Below are 25,566 nucleotides of genomic sequence, written 5' to 3' on the forward strand. Positions count from 1 at the left end.
TGCTGGAAATCTGAAATAAACACAGAAAATACTGGGAAATTCTGCAGGTCTGGCAGCAAAGGTGGAGATATGGAATTAACATCCTGAGTCTTCAAAGTGGCTGGAAAATGGTTTTTATGCTGTTGGCAGAGGAGGAGGAGGAGGAGTGAGTTGAACAGTTTTTAGAGTGTCCATAGCAAAGGGCAAAGCGGACGTTAATGGTGGTACAGAAAAATAGAGAATTACATGAGGTGTAAATGATAGACATTAAAAGGGGAAAATGGGCCTACTCTGCTGAGAACAAAGCAACAAGACTGGGGGCAAGGTGCAAGTGAGGGAAGTTGTAATCAAAATGGAGGACGGAGGTCATACTCTGAAGTGGTTGAACTTGTTATTAGCCCACTTTTGTAGGAAGAATAGGGATGTAGAGTATTTTCAAAACTGGGAAAGGCTTCAGAAAACTAAAGCATAAAGAGTCTTGGGAGTCCTCATTCAGGATTCTCTAAAGGTTAACATGTAGGTTCAGTTGGCAGTTGGGAAGGCAATTGCAATGTTAGCATTCATTTCAAGAGGGCTGGAATACTAAAGCAGAGTTGTACTGCTTAGGCTATATAAAGCACTGTTCAGACTGTATTTGGAATATTTTGAGCATTTTGGGCCCTGTATCTAAGGAAAGATGTACTGGTGTTGGAGGGGGTCCAGAGGAGGTTTACAAGAATGATTGTGGAGATGAAGGGCTTGTCATATGAGGAGCGGTTGAGGACTCTGGGTCTGTACTTGATGGAGTTTAGAGGGATGTGGGGGGGGATCTGATTAAAACTTACAGAATTCGGAGAGGCCTGGATAGCGTGGGTATGGAGATGTTTCCACTCGTCGTAGAGACTAGGACCCGAGGGCACAGCCTCAGGGTGAAGTGACAACTCTTTAGAACTGAGATTTGGAGGAATCTCTTCAGCCAGAGGGCAGTTAATCTGTGGAAATCATTGACATAGAAGGCTGTGGAAGCCAAGTCACTAAGTGTATTTAAGACAGAGATAGATAGGCTCTTGATTAGTAAGGAGATCAAGGGTTGCAGGAAGAAGGCAGGAGAATGGGATTGAAAAATATATCAGTCATGATCGAATGGCAAAGCAGACTCAATTGGCCAAATGGCCAAAGTCTGCTCCTTTATTTTATAGTGTTATACTCTCAAAAAACTTTACCAAATTTGTCAATACGATTTCCCTCTCATTTACTCATGTTGACATTGTTTGGTTGTATTAAGCTGTTTCTTCCTCAGCAATGAACTTTTGCATTTTCCCAAAGAAAGATCATAGAGTCATCGAGTTCTATTGCATGGAAACAGACCCTTTGGTCCAACTCGTTCATGCTGACCAATATCCTAAATTAACCTAGTCCCATTTGCCATCATTTCACCCATATCCCTTCAGGCCTTTTCTATCCCTGTACCCATCCAGATGCCTTTTAATTGCTGTAATCATACCAGCCTCCACTACTTCCTCTGGCAGCTCATTCCATACATGCACCACCCTCTATGTGAAAAAGTTGCCCCTTGGGTCCCTTTTAAATCTTTCCCCTTTCACCTAATTACCCTGGGAAAAAGACCTTGATTATCCGCCCTATCCATGCTCCTCATCATTTTATCAATCTCTACAAGGTCCACCCTGAGCCTCTGACACTCCAAGGAAAGAAGCCCCATTGAAAGGTGTTAGGTGAATCGGCCTATAGTTTCCTATTTTGTATCTCCCTCCCTTCTTGAACAGGGGATGCACAGATGTGGTTTTCATTCTACTGGAGGAAAGTATTGTTGCCAAATTTACTGATGATGCAACAATCAGTCGTAAATTAAGTTGCAAAGAGGACATAAAGATGCTACAAAAAGCTTTAAATGTGCGAGCAAGGTAAATGAAGTACACTGCGAGAAAATGTGAAATTGGGCATTTTGGCATGGAAAATGAAAAAAATAGAAACGTGGAATCTCACCAGGGAGATGGTGAAGCTTGAATTCAATAAAAATCTGGAATTAATGATGACCATAAAACCGTTGCCAATTCTTAAAAAAACTCATCTGGTTCACTCATGTCCTTTCGGGAAAGAAACTGTCAGTCATTCTCAGCTGGTCTGGTCTACACATGACTCCAGGCGCTCGGCAATGCGGTTGACACTTAATTGCCCTCTAGACAATTAGGGATGGGCAATAAATGTTGTGTTTAAAAAAGTATTAATGGGTATTATTTAGGGTAGAATGTAAATACGTTGTCTGTAGTCCCGAAACAGTTTAGCATTCTAATACTTGGAAGTTGTGGGTTGCCTTATGAAAAAAGATGACAGGCTCAGCAGCTATCTGTTGGAGTTCAGAATAAGAGAAGGGATTAATCAGAAATTCACCACCAATTTTAGCAGTGAGCTTACCTGTTTCAGCATTAGATTCAGGTTAAGGAGTTCCAAACTGCCTTCAGGCCTGGTACCAGTTGTTTCTTCAGGAATCCAAGAGAAGGAAGCATCATGCAGTTCTACTGCAGAGTCAGGGTCCTCTGGTTCCCCTATATACAAAGTGACACTGAGTGAGAGGTCTGCTATGTGACTGACATTTTCAACCATTTCTGAATGGGAAGCCTAATTTCAAACTCCTTACCAACTATTCAGGTACAAAATCATGTCTTTAAAAAGGCACCTGAAGATCATAACTCCCATCAATAGTAAGACAAATAGATAGAACAATTCATTCTCTCTGCCATTACCTCACTGATTAGGAACATAAGAGCAGGAGTTGGCTATTCAGCCCTTCAAGCCTGTTATGTCATTCAATGAGATCATGGCTGACCTGTGGCCTAATTCCATTCACCTGCCTTCAGCCCATATCTCTTAACAAAATTTATCTCTCTCAGTTTTAAAATTAACAACTGATCCTGCATCAACAGTCATTTGTGGAAGAGTTTCAAACTTCTGTCACCCTGTGCGTGTATAAGTGCTTTCAAACATCTCTCTGAAAGGTCTTCCCTAACTTGTACAATATTTCTTCATACCCGGACTTCAGGGGTTAAGTTATCATTCTGGTAAACCTCCAAGGCCATTACGTATCCTATACTTCCTAAGGCGTGGTGCCCAGATCCGCTCTCAGTTCTCCAACTGGGGTCTAACCAGGGTTTTGTATAACTGCAACATAACTTCCGTCTCCTCGTACTCCAATCCTCCAGATATAAAGACCAGCATTCCATTAACTTCCTCATTTATTTTCTGCACATGTTTGTGACATTTTAAAACTCTATGCACCTGAACCTCCAAGTCTCTTCCTACCATCTGAAATGTACCCTGATCTATCCTTCCTTGGTCCAAAATAGATAACCCCATACTTGCTTACATTGAACTCCATCTGCCATAGGTTTGCTCATTCGCTTAGTCTATCACTATCCTTTTGTAATTTTATGCTTTCATCAACACAGTGACGCCTAACTTTGTGTCATGAGCAAATTTGAAGATATTATTTTCTATGCTCTTATCCAAGTCATTAATAAATAATGTGAATAATTGAGGCCCTATCACAGATCCTTCTGGGGTACCAGTGGTCACAATCTGCCATAAAGTGTTTATGATAAAAGAGTTTGCAAATGGAAAGAGGATTCTGGCTTTGACTGCTCCACTTTGCCATCCCAGGTTTTTTTTTCCACTCCAGGGATGTGGGCATCGCTGGCTGGGCCAGCATTTATTGCCTGTCCCTAGTTGCCCTTGAGAAGGTGGTGGTGAGCTGCCTTCTTGAACCGCTGCAGTCCATATGCTGTAGGCGGACCTACAACACCATTAGAGAGGGAATTCCAGGATTCTGAACCAGCGACAGTGAAGTAACGGCGGTATATTTTCAAGTCAGGATGGTGAGTGGCTTGGAGGGGAACTTGAAGGTGGTGGTGTTCCCATATATCTGTTGCCCTTGCCCTACTAGATGAAAGGGGTCAGGAGTTTGGAAGGCGCTATCTCAGTGGGAGGTGGTGGCCTGGTGGTATTATCGCTGAACTGTTAATCCAGAGACCAGGTAATATTCCGGTGACCCAGATTCAAATCCTGCCATGGCAGATGATGGAATTTGAATCCAATAAGAATCTGGAATTAAGAGTCTAACGACAACCATGTCTAACGACAACCATGAATCTATTGTCGATTGGCAGAAAAACCCATCTGGTTCACGAATCTCCTTTGGGGAAGGAAACCTGGTCTGACCTACATGTGACTCCAAACCCACAATGTGGTTGACTCTTAACTCAGACAATCGATAATGGTTTCGATGCTCTCACTTTGCTTATCTGTGTCTTGGTTCTGATTTATTATATTCCAGAAACCTCCCAATCCTCTGAAGTTGCAAAAAATTGCTATTTTTGCAACTCCATAGATGTTTTTCTTTTAATCTTATGCCATCCTGTTGATAGCCGCAGCTGACTGAGCTTTGCTGAGACCCCACATCCCGAAGGAATGTATAGCTGCAGTGAGTCATGTAACAGTCTCAAGATTCCAGATTTTGTTGAATTCAATTTCCACCACATACCATGCAGGATTCGAACCCGTATCCGCAGAACATTACCTGCATCTCTAGATTAATAATACACCAATAATATCTCCAGGCTAATACCTCCTATCGAGGGCAATGGGCAAGGACATGGAATATAATGCAGAAAATTTTTAGGTTGTCCACGTTGGTAGAAATGGTGAAACAGTAAGAGGTTGTTAAGTGTGGATGCGCAAAGGGATCTAAGTGTCCTTGTTAATAATTCACTGTAGGACAAATGTACGTGCAGCAAGCCTTAGAAAGACTTAGGAAGAATGTTAGCCTTCATTGCAGGAGGATGAGAGTACAGGAACAGTGAAGTCTTGCTTTAATTGTATAGGAGCTCAGTTAGACTGCAACTGAAGTACTGTGTGCAGTTTTAGTCTCGTTGTCTCAGAAAAAAATATTACTTGCCTGAGAGGACCTGCAACAGAAATTCACCAGTTAACCTCAGTTCTGAAGAAGGGTCACTGGGCCCAAAATCTGATTTCTCTCCACCTGCTGAGCTTTTCCAACAATTTCTGTTTTTGTGTCAAAAATTCACCAGACTTGTTCCTGGGTAGCCGTGACTTCTCTATGGAGGGAGGCTGGGCAAATGGGGCCTGTATTATCTAGAGTTTCCAAGAATGAAAGGTGATCTCACTGCAACTTATAAAATACTTCAAGAGTTAGACAAGGTAGATACAGGTAAGATATTTCCGCTGGTTGGGGATTGTCAAACCAAGGGCACAATTTAAAAATAAGGGTGATACCACTTATGTCTGAGATAAGGAGAATTTTTTAATCAGAGCCTTGTGAATCTTTGGAATTCTCTACCACAGAGGGCTGTGGAAGTTCAGTCTTTGAGTATGTTTAAAGTAGAGATTGACAGATTTCTGATTACTAGTGACAGGGTTATGCGAAAGGGATGAGAAAAATGCATTTTTGATTAGCCACACTCCTATGAAATAGCGGGGAAGGTTCAACAGGCCCCCTGAAAGGTTTGCCCCTAATTTCACCCTCAAAAAGACCTGTTCACTTTGGCCTCTTGCTTCCTTTCTAAATACTGAAACAAGTTCTTGGTATCTGTTTTGGTATTGCTTGCTAGTTACCCTCAAAGTTTATTTTATCCTTCTTTCTCAATTCTTTGGTCATCTTTTGCTTGATTTCCAAAACTTTCCCAATCTTCTGGCTTACCAGTAATCTTTGCCATGTTGTAGGTCTTTTTTATTTTGATTTGATGCTATCTTTAACACTTGCTCTGCCATTCAATATGATGACAGTTGATTTGAATTGTAAATTACACACTCCAATCTACCTAATAGCCTTTGATTCTCTTGCCTACCAAGAGATTACCTACATACATCTTAAAAATATTCAAGGACTCCACTTCCATCACCTTATAAGGTACAGTGTGCAACTTTAGAAATATCATCAGAGAAAGAAAAATTATCTCTGTCCCTAATTTCAAAACCCTGCCAGCAAGTTTTTTCTGAAGAAGGGTCCCGACCCAAAACATCAGCTTTTCCGCTCCTCTGATGCTGCCTGACCTGCTGTGTTCCTCCAGCTCCACACTGTGATATCTCAGCAAGTTCTGGGCTGATTTCACATTCACCTTGTTAATACCATTCAAGATCTCATACACATCAATCAAATGACTCTTCACTGTTCTAAACTCCAGTGAAAACAAGTCCTGCCTTTCCAATGTTTCCTCATGAGACAACCTACTCATTGCAGCTATTAATCCAGTAAACCTCCTCTATGCTGCGTCCTAGGCACTTACATCTTCCTGAAAATAATAAGGTTAAAACTGGACAGAGCAGATTAGCCTTCACCATCAGGGAGTTACCTGTGAACCTGGAAAGAAGATAAACACAGAAAATAGGACGAGGAATCGACCATTCGGCCCTTCAAGCCTGCTGTGCAATTCAATACAACTGTGACTGACACCCAACTCAATAGTGTGTTCTTGCTTTTGCCTCATATCTGAATGATCTTACAGGGTCTATAAAAATGTTAAAATAATACTTAATTATATCAGACTTAAATTAAAGTTAGATCGAGGAAGACAAGTTTAAACTAATAAAAGGTTAAAAACCTGATAATAAAAACACAAAACTAGAATTATGCAGCATTTTTCACAACTGGCAGACTCTTTTTTTTTTTAAAAATCCTTTCATAGATGTGGCCATCGCTGGAGAGGTCAGTATTTGTTACCTATCCTTAATTACCCTTGAGAAGGTTGTGGTGAGCCACCTTCTTAAACAACATACAATATGAGATGTAAGTACCCGCAGTGCAATCATTCCTTCTTGGCTTCCAAGAAGTCTGACACAGTAACAAGGCCATTTCAGAGGTCATTTAGGGGTTAACCAAATTGCTATGGATCCAGAGTCACATGAATGCAATGGCCACTTTTGTTTTTTAGGCTTTGGACTTAAAAATGGGACAAGGTACTGCTTTAAACCAATGAACTGCTGGATAAAAATTTCGCTGCTTTTAAAAAAAATGACTTACTGGATCTCAATGTATGTTACATCCACAAGGTTGCCTTATTCAAGCTGTGGGAGAGGATGTTTTATACCTCACTTTCGTGGGTGTATTTTTGCCCTGTGACAGACTTTTGATTGGTTTTACAACCAGGATTAATCATGTGTTCAGCAGCATTGTGACAACTTCTTGAGTGGCTACAGCTTTGTGTTTGGATAATACAGCAGAAAAATCCAATTTGGGAAGTAGAGAACATCTTACTCGCTCGCTCTCTCTCTCTTTCTTCGATATATGAGAGATGAAAAAGCAAGCAGCTAGCTATTCTTCTTCTGTCTCTACAAATTATCTTCTTCAAAGAGAAAAGAGTAAAATCACCTTCAGAGACAATGAAGGGGTGAATCAGCAAGCAGTGAATAGAAGGTTGTTGAGAATCAGCTTGTCTACAACCTCATATCCTCCTCAAAAAGCTAAACTGAACTGAAGGGAAATACCTCAGCGACACCTGTAATCTGGACTGGTGTTAGAACTGTGTTTCACTGAGTTTGCTGCTTATTCTATCCCCACCTGGTCTTGTTTTTTGTGACTCTGGTTTTATGCTTATGGGATTATTTTTTCAAAAACTGCTAGAGTTTAAGTTACAAAAACTTATAAATTAGCAACTCGTGTTTTGTTCCTACCATCGGTCAAAAACAAACTGTTTGCAATATATAGCTGCTTTCTTGTCAAGTGCAGAAACCTGATGAGTGTTTTCTTTTAACCTGGGTTCATCAAACACGTTAACTGAGGGCTTTGGATATTTTAATCAAATCTTTTCACCTTTGTGACAACTCCAGGAATACTGGAGCTTGATTTCAAGTGTCCTACCCTGGTGCTCTTACTACAGTTAATCATGACATAAAGGACTGACCATGTAAGGAAAGCAGTTTTCATTCCCTCTCAGGCTTTTACAAAAATCAAGGTTTCACAGCGCCCATTACTGAGACCAGTATCAATTCCAGACTTATTTATCAAATTCGAATTTGCCTTTCTGCCATGGTGGGATTTAAACCCATGTCCCCATTAGCCCAGACATATGGATTTTTAATTTAATGACACTACTCCTGTGCCACTGCCTCTTCAATAGTCTTTTGCAGCCAGTAAGGCAAATTTAAGACTGATATCAAAAGGTTCTCCCAGAGTCATCATCAAACAAGAAATGGCCTTCTACATACAGCTCAGAAGGGCAAAGACTTGAAATCAACAAGGGATGGACAATAAATGCTGGCCCAGCCAGCAAAGCCACAACCTCTAAGCAAATTAAACAAAAATAATTTATCATCAACTGATGAAATAGAAATTTAGGCATTCTGCTTATCAAATTAGGATGTCTATCTCATCTGCAATTAGCTTCTGTATATATTCAGAACATTGATATCCTTCAGAAGCGTTTCTCCCTGCGACTCCTGAAACACACACTCGCACCAATGCGCTGGCATCTCCTGATACTACAATTAAGCCTACCCCAGCTCAGAGCCTCCCTCTCCCAGACCTGCAAAGGACCTCTCCTGTTTTTTATTCTTTATAGGATCTACAACCTGAACTCACAATTCTACTCGACTTTATTGGACACGAAAAACCAAAAGTACTTTAAACTTACTGGTGCCTGCCACCCTACCCAGGACCTTCCCCACCATGTGCCCGCCATCATTGGCCACGTGGCCACCTTCGGAGCACCCACGGATTCCACGGATGATGTCACATCTGCCGCCACCTGGTACGCCACTTCCAGTACAGCCGACGCCATCGACACCGCTGCCTCCGTTTCCGAGGCCGACACCGCAGACATCGAGGATGCCGCTGCCACCAACATCCAAGGTTTACCGGCCTATGTCGCTCCGCCCACCGCCTCCACAGCCAGCAGCTCCAGAGGAAACTGTAGCACCCAGCCCTGCCGAGTCTTCACCATCCCCCCAGACATCCCCCTCACTGAGGACGAACGGTCAGTCCTCAGTAAAGGGCTCACCATTGTCCCCCTCCACCCAAACATCGACGAATACAACTCACATTTGGACGTTGAACAGTTTTTCCGCCGTCTCCACCTCCACGCTTACTTCTTTAACCGTGAGCCTGACCCTCCCTCTACTGACCCCTTCTCCCGCCTCCAACATACCCCCTCCTCCTGGACACCACCCCAAGACCTCCTACCCTCCCTCGACATCTTCATCTCCAACTGCCATCGAGACATCAATCGCCTCAACCTATCCACCCCTCTCACCCACTCCAACCTCTCCCCCGCAGAACATCCAGCCCTCCGCTCCCTCCGCTCCAATCCCAACCTCACCATAAAACCCACGGACAAGGGTGGCGCAGTTGTAGTATGGCGCACTGACCTCTACATCGCCGAGGCCAGACGCCAGCTCTCTAACACCTCCTCCTACCGCCCCCTTGATCATGATCCCACCCCTGACCACTAAACCATCATCTCCCAGACCATCCACAACCTCATCACTTCAGGTGACCTCCCACCCACAGCCTCCAACCTCATCGTTCCCCAACCCCACACCGCCCATTTCTATCTCTTTCCCAAAATCCAAAAACCTGACTGCCCTGGTCGACCCATTGTCTCCGCCTGCTCCTGCCCCACCGAACTGATCTCCAACTATCTAGACTCCATTTTCTCCCCGTTGGTCCAGGAACTCCCCACCTACATCCATGACACCACCCACACCCTCCACCTCCTCCAAAACTTCCGATTCCCTGGTCCACAACACCTCATCTTTACCATGGACATCCAGTCCCTATACACTTGCATTCCCCATGCAGATGGCCCAAAGGCCCTCCGCTTCTTCCTGTCCCGCAGGCCCGACCAGTCCCCCTCCACTGACACCCTCATCCGCTTAGCTGAACTCGTCCTCACCCTTAACAACTCCTCCTTCAATTCCTCCCACTTCCTACAGACAAAGGGGGTGGCCATGGGTACCCGCATGAGCCCAAGCTATGCCTGCCTCTTTGTAGGATACGTGGAACAATCCCTCTTCCAAAGCTACATTGGCCCTAAACCCCACCTCTTCCTCCGTTATATCGATGACTGTATTGGCGCTGTCTCGTGCTCCCACGAGGAGCTCGAACAGTTCATCCACTTCACTAACAACTTCCACCACAACCTTAAGTTCACCTGGAGCATTTCTGATACCTGTCTCTCCTTTCTGGACCTCTCTGTCGCCATCTCTGGCATCCACTTGGAAACCGATATCCATTTCAAACCTGCCGACTCCCACAGCTACCTAGAATACACCTCCTCTCACCCACCTTCCTGCAAAAAGGCCATCCCCAATTCCTTCGCCTCCACTGCATCTGCTCCCGAGATGAGGCATTCCACTCCCGGACATCCCAGATGTCCTTGTTTTTCAAGGACCGCAACTTCCCCTCCACAGTGGTCGAAAACGCCCTCGACCGTGACTCGCGCATTTCCCGTAACTCATTCCTCACACCCCCTACCTGCAATAACAACCAAAACAGAATCCCCCTCATCCTCACGTACCACCCCACCAACCTCTGAATCCAACGCATCATCCTCCGACACTTCCGCCATCTGCAATCTGACTCCACAACCAAAGATATTTTTCCCTCCCCACCCTTATCTGCTTTCCGGAGGGACAACTCTCTCTGTGACTCCCTTGTCCGCTCCATACTGCCCACCAACCGCACCACCCCCAGCACTTTTCCCTGCAACCGCAGCAAGTGCTACACCTGCCCCTACACCTTCCCCCTCACCCCCATCCCAGGCCCTGAGAAGACCTTCCACATCAAACAGATGTTCACCTGCACATCTGCTAATGTGGTATACTGTATCCGCTGTTCCCGTTGTGGCCTCCTCTACATCGGGGAAACCAAACGGAGGCTTGGGGACCGCTTTGTGGAACACCTACGCTCAGTTCGCAACAAACAACTACACCTCCCAGTGGCGAACCATTTCAACTCTCCCTCCCACTCCTTGGACGACATGTCCATCCTGGGCCTCCTGCATTGCCACAATGATGCCACCTGAAGGCTGCAGGAACAGCAACTCGTATTTCGCTTGGGAACCCTGCAGCCCAATGGTATCAATGTGGACTTCACAAGCTTCAAAATCTCCCCTCCCCCTACCATATCCCAAAACCAGCCCAGCTCGTCCCTGCCTCCCTAACCTGTTCTTCCTCCCACCTATCCCCTCCTCTCACCTCAAGCCCCATCCCCATCTCCTACCCACTAACCTCATCCCGCCCCCTTGACCTGTCCATCCTCCCTGGACTGACCTATCCCCTCCCTAACTCCCCACCTACACTCACTTTTACTGGCTCCATCCCCGCCTCTTTGACCTGTCTGTCTCCTCTCCACCTATCTTCTCCTCTATCCATCTTCTATCCGCCTCCCCCTCTCTCCCTATTTATTTCAGAATCCCCTTCCCCTCCCCCATTTCTGAAGAAGGGTCTCGACCCGAAACGTCAGCTTTCCTGCTCCTCTGATGCTGCTTGGCCCGCTGTGTTCATCAAGCTCTACACCTTGTTATCTGCAATTACCTTCTGTTCTTTTCTGTTTCAAAACTAATCTTATCAACTTACGTGCCATATAGTAGGTACTGAGATCCTGGTCAGAAAGCTGGAGAAAGCGTTGGATCCGGTCCAAGGAAACCTTTGCTTGTAGTATCCCATTCAGCACCCAAGGGAAGTTATTTAGGGGTTGAATCAGCATTCCCACCAAAGCAAGGGCTGTGAACACCTGTAGGTGGACAATGGAAAAGTAGGAGTAAGACAATAAGCAACTGACAGGGAAAGCAAGAGCTACTCAGTCTGACAGTCTTTCTCTACTGAAAAAAGAGCAAATACTGCTGGTGTTGGAGACCTGAAATATAAAAACAGAATGCCCTCCTTTGTGCTGAAACCATGCTATGATTTGAAAATTCCACTCACTTTCTAGTTTTTGCCTATCCTGTAAAGATAATTGTTTCATTGACTATGAGTTTGCAGATCCTACCTTTTATTTTAAAAGGTGAACCAGTATTTGACTCTAACTTAAACCGCTTTAAAGGAAACTTAATAAATTCCATTAAAATCTGATCCTCGGAGTGGACGATGCTCACAGGTCATTGAGCATACCATGGACATTGCATATTACCATTCCAAGCATACCAGAGCACAAAATATCCAGGACAGAGAGAGGAAGAGAGACGGAAAGTCCAAAATAAACCCACAATGCCCTTAGGGAGGGAATTCCAGGATTGGACCCAGCGACAATGAAAGAACAGCGTTATATTTCTGTCAGGATGGGAAAGATGGTACACACTGCTGCTACTAAGCATTAATGTATACAGTGTGAAAGTTTGTGAATATTTTTTCTGAAGAAGGGTCGAGGCCCGAAACGTCAGCCTTCCTGCTCCTCTAGTGATTTGTTTTGGCTTTGTCCTAGATGGTGTCAAGTTTCTTGATATTAATTGACTTCATTTCAAAGATAACTGCAATATTCACTGCTGCTAATAATCCAAGAAACCCAACTAACTCAAGTTCGATCTCAGGTTAAAGTCTTTCTCCTCGTGCATATCCAAAGGACTCCCTCTGGACGAGTCCAAAACTAGACGGCACAGGTTTAAGGTGAGAAAGGAAAGATTTTAAGGACTTGAGGGGTACCTTTTTCACACAGAGGGTGCTGCGTGTGTGGAATGAGCTGCCACAGGAAGTGTTGAAGGCCGGTACAATTACAACAGTTAAAAGGCATTTGGATGGGTGTATGAATAGGAAGGGTTTAGAGGGGTACAGGCCAAATGCTGGCATTTGGGACTACATTTTTTTAGGATATCTGGTCAGCATGAATGAGTTGGATGGCTGGGTCTGTCTCCATGTATAACTCTATGACTCTAAACATCTTTGTGTACTGGATATTATCCCCTTTAAACTATGGCAACTGTGTCGACGTGTGTGGGGAACCATGATGGCCACATACTTGACATTCCATCTTTATAATTTTCTTAAGGTTAGCAGGTAATTTTTTTTTTAATTAGTTCAAGAAAACTTTGTGAATGGTTTCTTATTGTACAATAAAAAAATAGCTAACAACATTTTAGTTGGAGAAAGTTATAGTCTCACACTAAAAAAACCTCCAAACATTGTTGAACTGAGCAAGGGCTTGCAAACAAGGAGAGCCCGGTCACTCCCTCTTACTTGGTCATGACAAAATAATTAGGAAGGGAAATGTAATGTATTCCTTTGTTGCAAGAAGGATCAAGAATTAAAATAGGAAAGTATTGCTACTACTCTACAAAGGCCTGGTGAAACTGCCCCTACAGCACCACACAGGACGTAGAACACAAAACATAGTTCTGGTATCCGTCATTAAGGAGGATTATACTTGCACTGAAAGCCTTTCGGAGAAGGTTTATGAGGCTGATTCCTTGGACGAAGGGAATGTCTAAACAGTTTGAACAGTTACGGCCGATATTCATTGCAAGTTAGAACAATGAAAGGCGATCTTATTGAAACATAAAAAATTCTGAGGAGTCTTGCAGGGTAGATTGTCAAAATGGGGGGGATCTACAATTAGGAATGATCACTTATTTTTAAACAGTCTCCTAACCAAGCAAGAAATGAGGAGAAATTTCTTCTCTCAGACAGTCCAAAGATGTGCAAGTTAGGTGGATTGGCCATGCTAAATTGCCCATTGTTTTCTGGGATGTGTCGGTTAGGTATATTAGCCACAGGAAATGCAGGGTTGCAGGGATAGGGTAAGGGAATGGGTCTGGGTGGGATGCTCTTTAGAGGGTTGGTGTGGACTTGTTGGGCTGAATGGCCTGTTTCCACACTGTGGGGATTCTATGATCTAACCATTAATGTTTGGAGAGTAGTGCAGGTTGGGTTATTGGCTGTACTCCAGGCTAAATCAATACATATTTGTAATGAACAAGGGAGTCAAGTTTTATAGGGACAGGTGGGAAAGTGGAATTAGGGCCAAAATCATATCAGTCATGATCTTACTGATTGGCAGAACGGGTTCGATGAGCCAAATAGCCTAATCCTGCTTCTAATGCTTATAATCTTATGCACCTTGTTTTACCTTTCTAATGTTACATCCTATCATGTAGCACATAGTATTCTTTTCATTTACATGATGTGAGCCTTCACTGCCCACCTCTAAATTGCCCTGAAGAAGGCTGCAATGAGCCACCTTGTTGAATATAACCAAGGAGTTGGCGAGGCCATTTCAGGGTGTCGTGAAGTTAACCAAATTACTTTGTATATGGAGTCACATAACAGCTTCGTCATCGATCAGTTGCTCTTCATTTACCTCCCATGATGTTATGCTGTCCAGTCAGCAGGTAAAAAAAATCACTTGCTTCCAACCCACTTTATCATCAATTGCCCTTGTAAATCAAGAATACATATTTCTATAAAAGGCCACAATTTTTGATATGTCCTATACATACTCTGGAGGCCAGTCAAATACACAATGGATTTCCGGCGCTAGTCTATCCAGCTACCCAAGTAAGGCCCAGAATTAAGAGCAAAGCTCTGGGAAAAACAGTCAAATAAAATCAGAGCAGAGATTTATCCTCACGTGCTCTATCACTGACCTTGGCAGCAGTTAGCTGGTGTCCCAGCAAAGCATAGGTGACAAAAGTAAGAATGGAGATCACAACAGGAAGTGCAGCCCACATGTAAACACAAATTGCATCCAAATACTTGATGACTTTTAGACGCCTGAGCTCCTTCTCCCTGAACTCCGCCACTTTTTTAGTGAAATGTTTCTCCCAGGTATAGAACTTTATTACACGTATTCCAAACAGAATCTCAGTCATCATCTGGGAAAGCAATAAAAGGTAGATAGATTAGGAGTAAGGAGAGTATTTGTCTCTCAGAGGGTCATGCAACTTTGGAACTCCCTACTTCAAAAGGCAATGGAGCCACTGAATCTTTTTAAGGTTGAGGTGGATAGATTTTTGTTAGGCAGGGGTGTCAAGAGTTATCGGGGTAGATGGGAACGTGAAATTTATAAAGCAAATAGGTCAGCCATGACCTTGTTGAAAGGCAGAACATACTTGATGGGGCCAAATTGTCTACTTCTGTTGCTATTTTGTATGTTCGTATTTATTACATTAACCAGTCCAATTTGATTTCTGCTGCAAAGAGGAAAAGTTCAGAGGTCTCAGTGCAAAGTGCAGATTTCAAGCAGAATGAGCAATGTGAGTTCACGAAATGGGGAATTCACTGAAAGGGTGGCAGGTGGTGGAAGGCTCGGAAAGGTTTGAGTTTTTTTGATTATCAACTTTTTTCACATCTCAGTATTTGATTCCTACTTTGCAGTGGAAGAAGTTAACTGGTGGGTCACAGTTAAGCTATTCAACTTCAAGCAAATAGTCTCTAATTAAATATACCGCAAGGCAGCTTGGCCGAGTGGAATGTGCTAATTCATCTGCACGAGTATCACCTCTGGGTTTTGGATTTCAAATGGCAGCTGGAGTTACCGTGGTGCATCAGTGAGACAAGAAATAATGTGGGTACCATGTTTAGGGAGGTGGTCATACCATAGGATGAGCACACAGAGAGGAATGGGTGACCAACCAGACAGTCAAACATAAGCAGACAGATGGTGCAATAGTCTCCCGAAATAATCTTGCTAACTAGTCAGGATTTCATTTTGGGGATGGGTGAGAGACTAAGTCCTCAGAAGAGTCTAATCACAGCCAAGTTAGTGGTTCACTGTACAGGACAAGATGAAGAAAAGCATTTCTTCAGTTACAAGAACAGAGAGGCAATTCTGCAGCCACAAGTCGAGCTCCATGATCTGTGGTCTCGCTCAAGCCAGAATTAAGGATATTTTTCTCGCAAGAGGGTGAACTGCCAGATGTCATAGCCCACATCGGCGCCAGCACTATGGACGGGAAAGGAAATGAGTTGAAAGCAGATTCTAACAAGCTAGGAAGGAGTTTAAAAAACAGGACCTCAAAAGCAGTCCTCTCAGGACGATTCTCAGTCCCATGTGACAATGATCATAAAAATAGAGGAAAAGACAATTGAACACATGACCGGAGAATGGATTAAAGAGGGAGGACATCAAATTTCTGAGGCATTGGGACAAGTTTTTAGGGTAGATGGAACCTGTATGAGGGCGAGGGGTTGCATCTTAGCAGGGCTGAGACTAATATCATCACAAGGACATTTAATGCTGCTACTGGGGAAGGTCTGAGCTACAGTGACATAGGAAATAGGAACCAGACAGGGAGCTCAGATTGGAAAGAAGGAAACCTGGTAATAAGAAGTAGGAAGCAAAATGAGCAAACAAGCAAAGCAAAGGCAAGTATTAAATAGGATCAGAGTGCAGAATAATGCTTAAAAAAGCACCCTGCGTTCATATTAAGGTTGATGATTCAAAGGCAAACATTCAGGCGAATGGGGATGATTTATTGCCATTATAAAGACATGGCTTGACAATGATCAAAGGCTGGAAACCAAATACTCAAGGACATTTGTCATTTCGTAAGGACAGGCTAAAAGGTAAAAGAGGCCCTCTTAAGGGACAAGGTCATCAGTACATCAATGAGACAGGATGCAGATGCAGTCAATGTAGGCTCAATCAACTAAATGGCCTCCTTTGCTCCATAACACTTTTCTGATTCTGTGATCTTAGATCAAAGGATCAAAATGCAAAATCAATTTGGGTGGAGCTGAGGAGCATCATCGTTGTCATTGGCAATCACTCACCAACAAAGTGTGAGTGTCCACCTAGGAAATTCCATGTCTCTCGTCGGGAGTTCTGTGGGACCTCACGTAGCTGATAAGTCTGATCCTAAAGCTGGACCTATGACCACACACTTGTCAGGTATTGCCAGGAGGTGGAATTGGTCCTTGGCCTGGAGATCATTGGCATTCCTTTCTCCAGATCCTTTTCTGCACTTCATCCTTCTGACTGGTGTTCTCAAAAATTGTGTCCCTTCATACAGGAGCTTCCTCCAAGTTTGTGTCTTTTGAACAAGGATCTCCCAAATGTTGACATCCAAGTAGCGTTTCTTCAGGGAAGTCTTCAGGCAATCTTTGAAACACTTCCTTTGTCTTTCTCTTGTTCGAATGACTTTCGTGAGCTGGGTGAAGAAGATTTGCTTTGATACTCAGAACTCAGACATCCTAAGCACATGGCCTGCCCAGTGGAGTTGGTTTCAGATAATCACAACCTTATGTTCATGCTTTTGCTGTTTCAAGGATGCTGATTATAGTACGCCTGTCCTCCTAGCTATTATGGAGAATCCATTTCAAACAACATTTATGGAACTTTTCAAGGGTCTTGAGGTGCTATGTATATATAGTCCAAGTCTCGGAGCAATTTAGACAAATCAAAATGGTGATTGTCTTATACACAAGGATCTTGTCATTAGCACGGATGTCACAGTCATTGAAGACTCTCATCCTTCGGCATCTGAAGGCAGCATTCGCAGGTTGGATGCAATGCTGAATCTCCACATCAATAACAGGTAGCTTCCTAGATGTGGGAAATGTTCCACATTTGGGAAGATTTCTCTGTTGATCTTGATGGAGGAATAGTCCAGAACTTGACCTGAGGTGGGTTGGTGAAGGATTCAAGTCTTAAAGTCATAGAGTAATTGAGTAACACAGCATGGAAACTGGCCCTTCAGCCCAAACTGGTCCATGCTGACCATGGTGCCCACTCAGCTAGTTCCAATTGCCCACATTTGGCCCAAATCCCTTTAAATCCTTCCCATCCATGTACCTATCCAAATGTTTTTTAAATGTTGCTATTTTACCTGCCTCAACCACCTTCTCTGGCAGCCTTTTCCATATACGCACCACTCTTCACGTGAAGAGTTGCCCCTCAGGTCCTTCTTAAATCTTTCCCTCTCACCTTAAACTTATGCCTCCTAGTTTTCAATTCCCTATCCCTGGGAAAAAGACTATATGCATTCATCCTATCTATGCCCCTTATGATTTTATACACCTCAATAAGGTCACCCCTCATTCTCCAACATTCCAAGGAATAAAGTACTATCCTGGCCAACCTCTCCTTATAACTCAGGCCTGCTAGTCCTGGTAACATCCTTGTAAATCTTCTTTGCACACTTTCTAGTTTAACTATGTTTTTTCTACAACAGGATGACCAAAACTGCATGCAAAACTCCAAGTGTGGCCTTACCAGCAACGTATACAACTGTAACATAATGACCCAACTCCTATATTCGATGCCTCAACCAATGAAGGGCAGCATGCTAAATGCCTTCTTCACCACCCCGTCCACCTGTAACACCGCTTTCAATGAACTATGTACTTGTACTCCTAGATCCCTCTGTTCCACAACACTCCTCAGGACCTTACCATTTACTGCGTAAGCCTTACCTTGGTTTGACTTTCCAAAGTGCAACACCTCACACTTGTCTATCTTGAACTGCATTTGCCAATCCTCAGCCCACTTCCCCGTCTGATCAAGATCCCTCTGTAATTTTTGATAACCTTTCTCGTTATCAACGATACCTCCTAATTTTATATCATCCGCAAAATTACTAATCATGCCTTGTATATTCACATCTAGATCATTTATGCAAGTAACAAATATCAAAGGTCCCAACACTGACCCCTGTGGCTCACCTCTAGTCACAGGCCTCCAGTCTGAGAAACGACTTTCAACCATCATCCTCTGCTTCCTAGCATCGAGTTTTGAATCCAGTTAGCTAGCTCTCCTTAGATCCCATGCGATCTAACCTTCATGACTCGCCGGCTGTGTAGGACTTTGTCAAAGGCCTTACTAAAGTCCACACAGACAACATCCATGCCCTACCATCATCTTGGTTACCTCTTCAAAAAATTCTGAAAGATTTATCAGATATTACTTCCCGTGCACAAATCCATGGCGACTATCCCTAATCAGACCTTGACTATCCAAATGTCGGTTGATCCTGTCTCTCAGTATCCTCTCCAATAATTTGCCTACCACCGATGTCAGGCTCACTGGCCTGTAGTTCCCTGGCTTGTCTTTGCTACCTTTCTTAAACAATGGAACAACATTAGCCACCCTCAGTCTTCCGGAACTTTACCAGTGCTAAAGATGAAGCAAAAATCTCTGCAAGGGCCTCTGCAATTTCTTCCCTAGCCTCCCACAATGTTCTACGATGAACTTGATCAGGCCCAGGTGAATTATGCACCTCAATGCAATCAAAGGCTGCAAACTCCTCCTCTCTGTTAATGTGTATGCGGTCCTAAACATCCCAACTTGTTTCCCTTAGTTCCTTAGCAACCATGATTCTCTTCTCAGTAAAAAATATTCATTAAAAATCTTCCCCATCTTCTGTGGCTCCACACACATAGACGGCCGTGCTGATATTACAGGGGACCTATTCTCTCCCTCGCCATCCTTTTATTCTTAAAATAGCTAGAGGACGTCTTGGGATTATCTTTAACCTAATCTGCCAGTTTCATCTCATACCCTCTTTTTGCTCTTCCGACTTCCCTCAAGTGTGCTTCTTTACTTTTTATAGTTATCTAGGGATTCATTTGATCCCGATAGTTAAAACACAATGTATGCCTTCTTCTTTTTCCTGACCAGAGCCTCAGTATCCCTCATCAGCCAGGGATCCTTAAACCTGACAGCTTTTCCCTTCACCCTAACAGGGACATACTGTCCATGGAATCTTGATATCACACTTATAAAAGCCTCCCATCCGCCAGTCATTACTTTTCCTTCAAAGAGACTCACGCAATCAACTTCTGCTAGATCCTGCCTAATGGCCGTGCTCCAGTTTAGCACCTTAACCTGTGAACCTGTCCTATCCTTTTTCCGTAAGGCTGTCTTATTGAGGTTGAGGATGAGACCGATTCTTCAGTATGATTCCACAAGATTCTCTTCTGAGAAAGCAGAGCTGACATTGTCATCTGCATACTGAAGTTCCACAAGCGAGGTCAGTGTTGTTTTCTTCTTGGACTGGAACTGGTTGAGTTGAGGTTGAAACATTTCCTGTCTATCCTGTAGAAATGTCCACACCGCTGGGAAGCTTGTTCTTGACATAATGAAGAATGGTGACATTGAAGATGGAGAAAAAGGTGGAGGTGATGACACATTCCTGCTTGTTTCCTATCTTGACCCCAAAGGATTCTGTCATATTACCATCAGTTAGGACGGTGGCCAACATTTTGCTAAATTTCACTGGTAGCTGACCTTTGAAAGGATCTTCCATAGCACTTCCCAATTGACTGAGGCAAAGCCTTGGTCAGATTGATGAAGGCCATGTACAATTGCTGGTATTGTCCTTGGCATTTCTCCTGGAGCTGCTGACCAATGAAAATCATGTCCAATGTTCCCCAGTTCAATCAGAAGCCACAGTGGTTTTCAGGAAGGATTTCTTCACAAGTGGGAGAAGATGCCTAGCAAGGATTAGGGCAATTATCTTGCCGGTGATGGTCAGTAGGGAGATTCCTCAGTAGTTTCCACGGTCTCTTTTCTTGAAGACAGTGGTGATGGTAGCATTCCTGAGATCAGCAGCGATTTCTTCGTTGTCCTAGATTTTCAGGAACAGTTGATGGACATCATGGGTAATCTCTCCTCCTCCAAGTTTGAGAATCTACTCCTGCGGTTTTTCCACTCTTCATGACCTTCAACTACTGCCATACTAGGAGGGAATCCAAGATTATCTTTGATGGGGAGTTGGGGGATTTCCTCAATCATGTCTCTCAAAAGGGCTCTGTCCTTACTTCGCAACGTTTGAGGGTAATGAGTCTATATCCTGGCTTGGTGGCACAGAAAAGACCCGGGTGTTACGCTTGTCAGCAAAGAGTTGCAGTTCCTGAGCTTTCTCAGTCTGACATCAGTTTTTGGTTTCCCTAGTTCTTCTTTGTAACTCCACCTTTGCTGTTTGATGAGTTGTCCTCTTTTTCTCACAGGTGATGTTGTTTTGCCAGGTACGCAGAGACTTTTCTCATCAATGAGGTCTTGGATAATGTGACCAGTCATCAAACTAGTCTAAGCAGTTTCTGCTCTTGTATCTGATGTGTGCTTCACAGTATGAGATGATGGCTGTCTTCAGCCCTTTGCACATGTCCTCCAAGCAATAAAATGAATTCTTTGGAGATTCTGAAGAAGATATTACTGTAAATTCTCTAGTCTGTTTGGCTCTTGAAGCCACTCAATGTTGAGCTTTCTTCTGACCTGTTCCTTCATCTTCAGCTGCTTCTGGTGGCATCTGATGGGCATTAAGGAGCAGATGAGCCAGTGCTCTGCCCAGAAGTCATCTGCACTGGTCATCACTTTAATAATAAGGACATTGTTTAGGTCTCAGAGTGAACAATGACATAGCGTTGGTTTGGTTGGAAATAGCTAATTTAATTGGATACACAACTGGCTTGATGGTAGGAAGCAGAGATCAACAGTAGAAGAATGCTTGTCGGACTGGAGGTCTGTGACTACTGGTGTGCCTCAGGGTTCGGTGCTGGACCCACTGCTGTTTGCTATCTATATCAATGATTTGGATAAGAATGTACAAGGCATGATTAGTAAGTTTGCAGATGACACTAGAATAGGCGGTATCATGGACAGTGAGGAAGGTTATCAGAAATTGCAGCAAGATCTTGATCAGCTGGGGAAGTGGGCCAAGTAATGGCAAACAAAGTTTGAAAAGTCAAATCAGGGTAGGAGTTTCATGGTGAATAGTAGGGTCTTAAGGATTGTAGTGGAACAGAGGGGCCTTGGGGTTCAGGTGCACGGTTCTCTGAGAGCGGAGTCACAGATAGACAGGGCAGTGAAGAAGGCTTTTGGCACACTGGCCTTCATTAGTCAGGGCATTGAGTATAGAAGTTGGGAAGTTATGTTGCATTTGTACAGGATGTTGGTGAGGCTGCAGTTGTCGAGTATCGTGATCAGTTTTAGTCACCTTGCTATAGGATGGATATTATTAAACTGGAAAGAGTGCCGAAGAAATTTACATGGATGTTGCCATGGCTCAAGGGACTGAGTTATAGAGAGAGGTTGAACAAGCTAGGACTTTTTACTTTAGAGCGTACGAGACTGAGGGGGGATTTTATAGAAGTGTATAAGATCATGAGAGGCACTGATAGGGTGAATGCACACAGTCTTTTTCCCAGGGTCGGGGGATCAAGGACTAGAAGGCATCGGTTTAAGGTAAGAGGGGCAAGAATACATGGGAACCTATGGAGCAGCTTTTTCACACAGAGGGTGGTACACATATGGAATAAGCTCCCAGTAGAAGTGGTTGAGATGGGTATATTAACAACATTTAAAAGGCATTTGGACGAATATATGGAAAGGAAGGGTTTAGAAGGATATGGGCCAAATGCAGGGAAATGGGGTTAACGTGGATGGACATTTTGTTAGGCATGACCAGTTTGGGCCAAAGGGCCTGTCTCCATGATGTAGGACTCTATGACCCTATAACTCCATTATTCAAAATGGACGGAGGTAGACAGCAGGAAGCTACAGGCCAGTGAGCTTATCTTCTGTTAGAGGGAAAATGTTTGAAGCAATTTCCTTTATTACAGGGCCCTTGGATAAGTTCAAGGTATCAGGCAGACTGATATGGTTATGTCAAATGGTAATCATGTTTAATTAATTTATTGGAGTTCTTCAAAGAAATAACTTCTGCAATGGATAAATAGGAACCAGTGGATGTAATGCCTTTTGATTTCCCAATGTATTTGATAAGTTGTCACATCAACAGCTATTTCAGAAAGTAAAAGTCTGTGTTGTTGGGGGTAACATATTTGCATGGATAGAAAATTGGCTGGCTCACACTGAACATGGGGTAGGAATAAATGGGTCTTTTTCAGGCTGGCGGGATATGATGAGTGGTGTACCACACAGGTCAGAGCTGGGGCCTCAACTCTTAGAATTTATGTCAATGATTTGGATTAAGGAACCAAAGGTATGGTAGCTGAATTTGCTAATGATACAAAAATGGTTAGGAAAATGAGTTGCAAAGAGGACATAAAAGCTCTACAAACAAATATAGATAAGTTAAGCTCAAGGCAAAGATCTGGCAAATAGAGTATAATGTGTAAAATTATTCATTTTGACAGAGAGAATAAAAAAGCATATTATCTAAATGGTGAGAGGTTACAGGGCTCTGAAATGCAAAGAAATCTGGGTGTCCAAGTGCATCAATTGCAGAAGGTTCAGCAAGTAATCAGAAAACTAAGGTGATGCCCAGAGGGACTGGACTTTAGCAAAGGCTAAACAGGTTGGGACTCTAGTCACTGGAGTTTACGAAAATGAGAAGTGATCTCAGTGAAACATAGAGGATTCTTAAGGGGTTTGACAGGGTAAATGCTGAGAGGATGTCTCCCCTCATGGGAGAGTCTAGGACTCAGAGTAAAGGGGTACCAATTTAAGTGATGAGACGGGGAGGAATTTCTTCTCTCAAGAGAGGATCATTTTTGGAGAGCTGTGGGGGCAGAGTCTTTGTATATATTTAACGGTGAAACAGATAGATTCTTGGGTCAAGGAATCAAGGGTTAGGAGGAAAGGGCAGGAAGGTGGACTTGAGGAATGTTGGATCAGCCATGATCGTATTGATAGCAGAGCAGGCTCGAGGGCTGAATGGCTCCTCCAGTTCCTATTTCTTATAGAAATCTAATAGAATATTATAGTTTATTGCAAGGCAAATTGAATGCAAGAATAAGAAGGTTATGCTTCAGTTATACAGGGCTTTGGTGAAACTGTGGAATACTGCGTACACACTGGTCACTGGACTTACAGAGGGATGTTAATGTATTGGAAGCAGTTCAGACAAGGTTTACTGGACTAATACCTGGAATGAGTGATTGCCTTATGAGGAAAAGATAGACAGGATAAGCCTGTATCTTCTGAAGTTTAGAAGAGTCAGACATGATTGAATTGAAAAATTGTAAGATCCTGAGGGGACGTGAACAGGTGAATGTTGAAAGGATGCTCCCTCCAATGGGAGAATCTAGGACTGGGGGTATCCATTTAAAAATGATGGGGGGGACATTTAAATAGAGAAGAGGAAACATATTTTTCCCCGAGGCTGAGAATCTTTGGAATTTACTTCCTCAAAAGGCAGGGATGTAGAATCTTAAATTGTTTTAAAGCAAAGATAGATAGATTATTTCTTTATCAAGACGATGAAAGATTATCTGAGATAACAAGGTGTAGAGCTGGATGAACACAGCAGGCCAAGCAGCATCAGAGGAGCAGGAAGGCTGACATTTCGGGCCTAGACCCTTCTTCAGAAATGGGGGAGGGGAAGGGGGTTCTGAAATAAATAGGGAGAGAGGGGGAGGCGGATAGAAGATGGATAGAGGAGAAGATAGGTGGAGAGGACAAAGAGGAGGGGATGGAGCCAGTAAAGGTGAGTGTAGTGGGGGAGGTAGGGAGGAGATAGGTCAGTCCAGGGAGGACGGACAGGTCAAGGGGGCGGGATGAGGTTAGTAGGTAGAAGATGGGGATGGGGCTTGAGGTGGGAGGAGGGGATAGGTGGGAGGAAGGACAGGTTAGGGAGGCGGGGATGAGCTGGGCTGGTTTTGGGATGCGTTAGGGGGAGGGAAGATTTTGAAGCTCCGACCGACCGGTCTGTCTCCTCTCCACCTATCTTCTCATCTATCCATCTTCTATCCACCTCCCCCTCTCTCCCTATTTATTTCAGAACCCACTTCCCCTCCCCCATTTCTGAAGAACGGTCTGGGCCCGAAACATCAGCCTTCCTGCTCCTCTGATGCTGCTTGGCCTGCTGTGTTCATCCAGCTCTACACCTTGTTATCTCAGATTCTCCAGCATCTGCAGTTCCTACTATCAATGAAAGATTATCAGTGGATATGCAGAGTCAGTGGTTAAAATAAGATCAGCCATGGTCACCCATTTAAAACAGAGATGAGGAGGATTTTTTTTATCTTTTAGAAGGTAGTGAATCTGTAGAATTCTTTAGCACAGAGGGCTATTGAGACTGGGTTGTTAAGCGTATTCAAGGCTGAGACAGACAGATTTTTAATCAGTGGGGGAATCAATTGTTATGGGAAAAGGCGGAAAGTGCAGCTGAGTATTATCAAATGAGCCATGGCCTTATTGAATATTGGTGCAAATTCAATGTGAAGAATGGCCTACTTCTGTTCTCATGGTCTTAGGTACTATCAAATAGGAATACGAGGTGCACAGAATATTGGGAGAAATTGAAAGCACGAGAGGTGGGAATAGTAAATTATTTGTTAAGCTAAAAGGAAGGGAGAATGTAATAAAGCTTAAACTAAGGTTATTGTCCAAAGTAATAATGTAAATGTGTGGAGAATGGCAATTAATTCTGATGAGTTGCTCATGTAGATTGCCACATAGAAGTGTGTAGTATCTAGAACAGGGACCAAGCTCAGAGGTGCAGGACTGGGTTTTAACTATTTTGGATAAAGGCACTCAGGAAACATAAGAAAGGATGAATTTGTGATGACGATAATGATTAAGAAGAACGTGGCTGCGCGAGAGGAAAAAGCTCTCTCGGAGGAGTCAAGTTCAGATTGTTTCAGAGATAGTAGGAACTGCAGATGCTGGAGAATCTGAGATAACAAGGTGTAGAGCTGGATGAACACAGCAGGCCAAGCAGCATCAGAGGAGCAGGAAAGCTGACG

General features: G+C 43.6%; 1 protein-coding gene across 1 annotated transcript in view; it reads right to left on the bottom strand.

Moving 5' to 3' along the window:
• Nucleotides 1-25,566, bottom strand: part of LOC109923440 (ATP-binding cassette sub-family C member 10-like) — a 57,393-nt gene that overhangs the window by 25,460 nt on the left and 6,367 nt on the right. The window contains exons 4-6 of the mRNA XM_048596738.1: nt 14,562-14,789; nt 11,563-11,719; nt 2,392-2,522 (exon numbers count right to left, since the gene is read on the bottom strand). Coding sequence (XP_048452695.1) covers nt 2,392-2,522; nt 11,563-11,719; nt 14,562-14,789 — 516 coding nt within the window. The remainder of the gene's footprint in view (nt 1-2,391; nt 2,523-11,562; nt 11,720-14,561; nt 14,790-25,566) is intronic.

This window comes from Rhincodon typus, chromosome 5 (assembly GCF_021869965.1).
Source record: "Rhincodon typus isolate 14 chromosome 5, sRhiTyp1.1, whole genome shotgun sequence".
Classification (NCBI taxonomy): Eukaryota; Metazoa; Chordata; class Chondrichthyes; order Orectolobiformes; family Rhincodontidae; genus Rhincodon; species Rhincodon typus.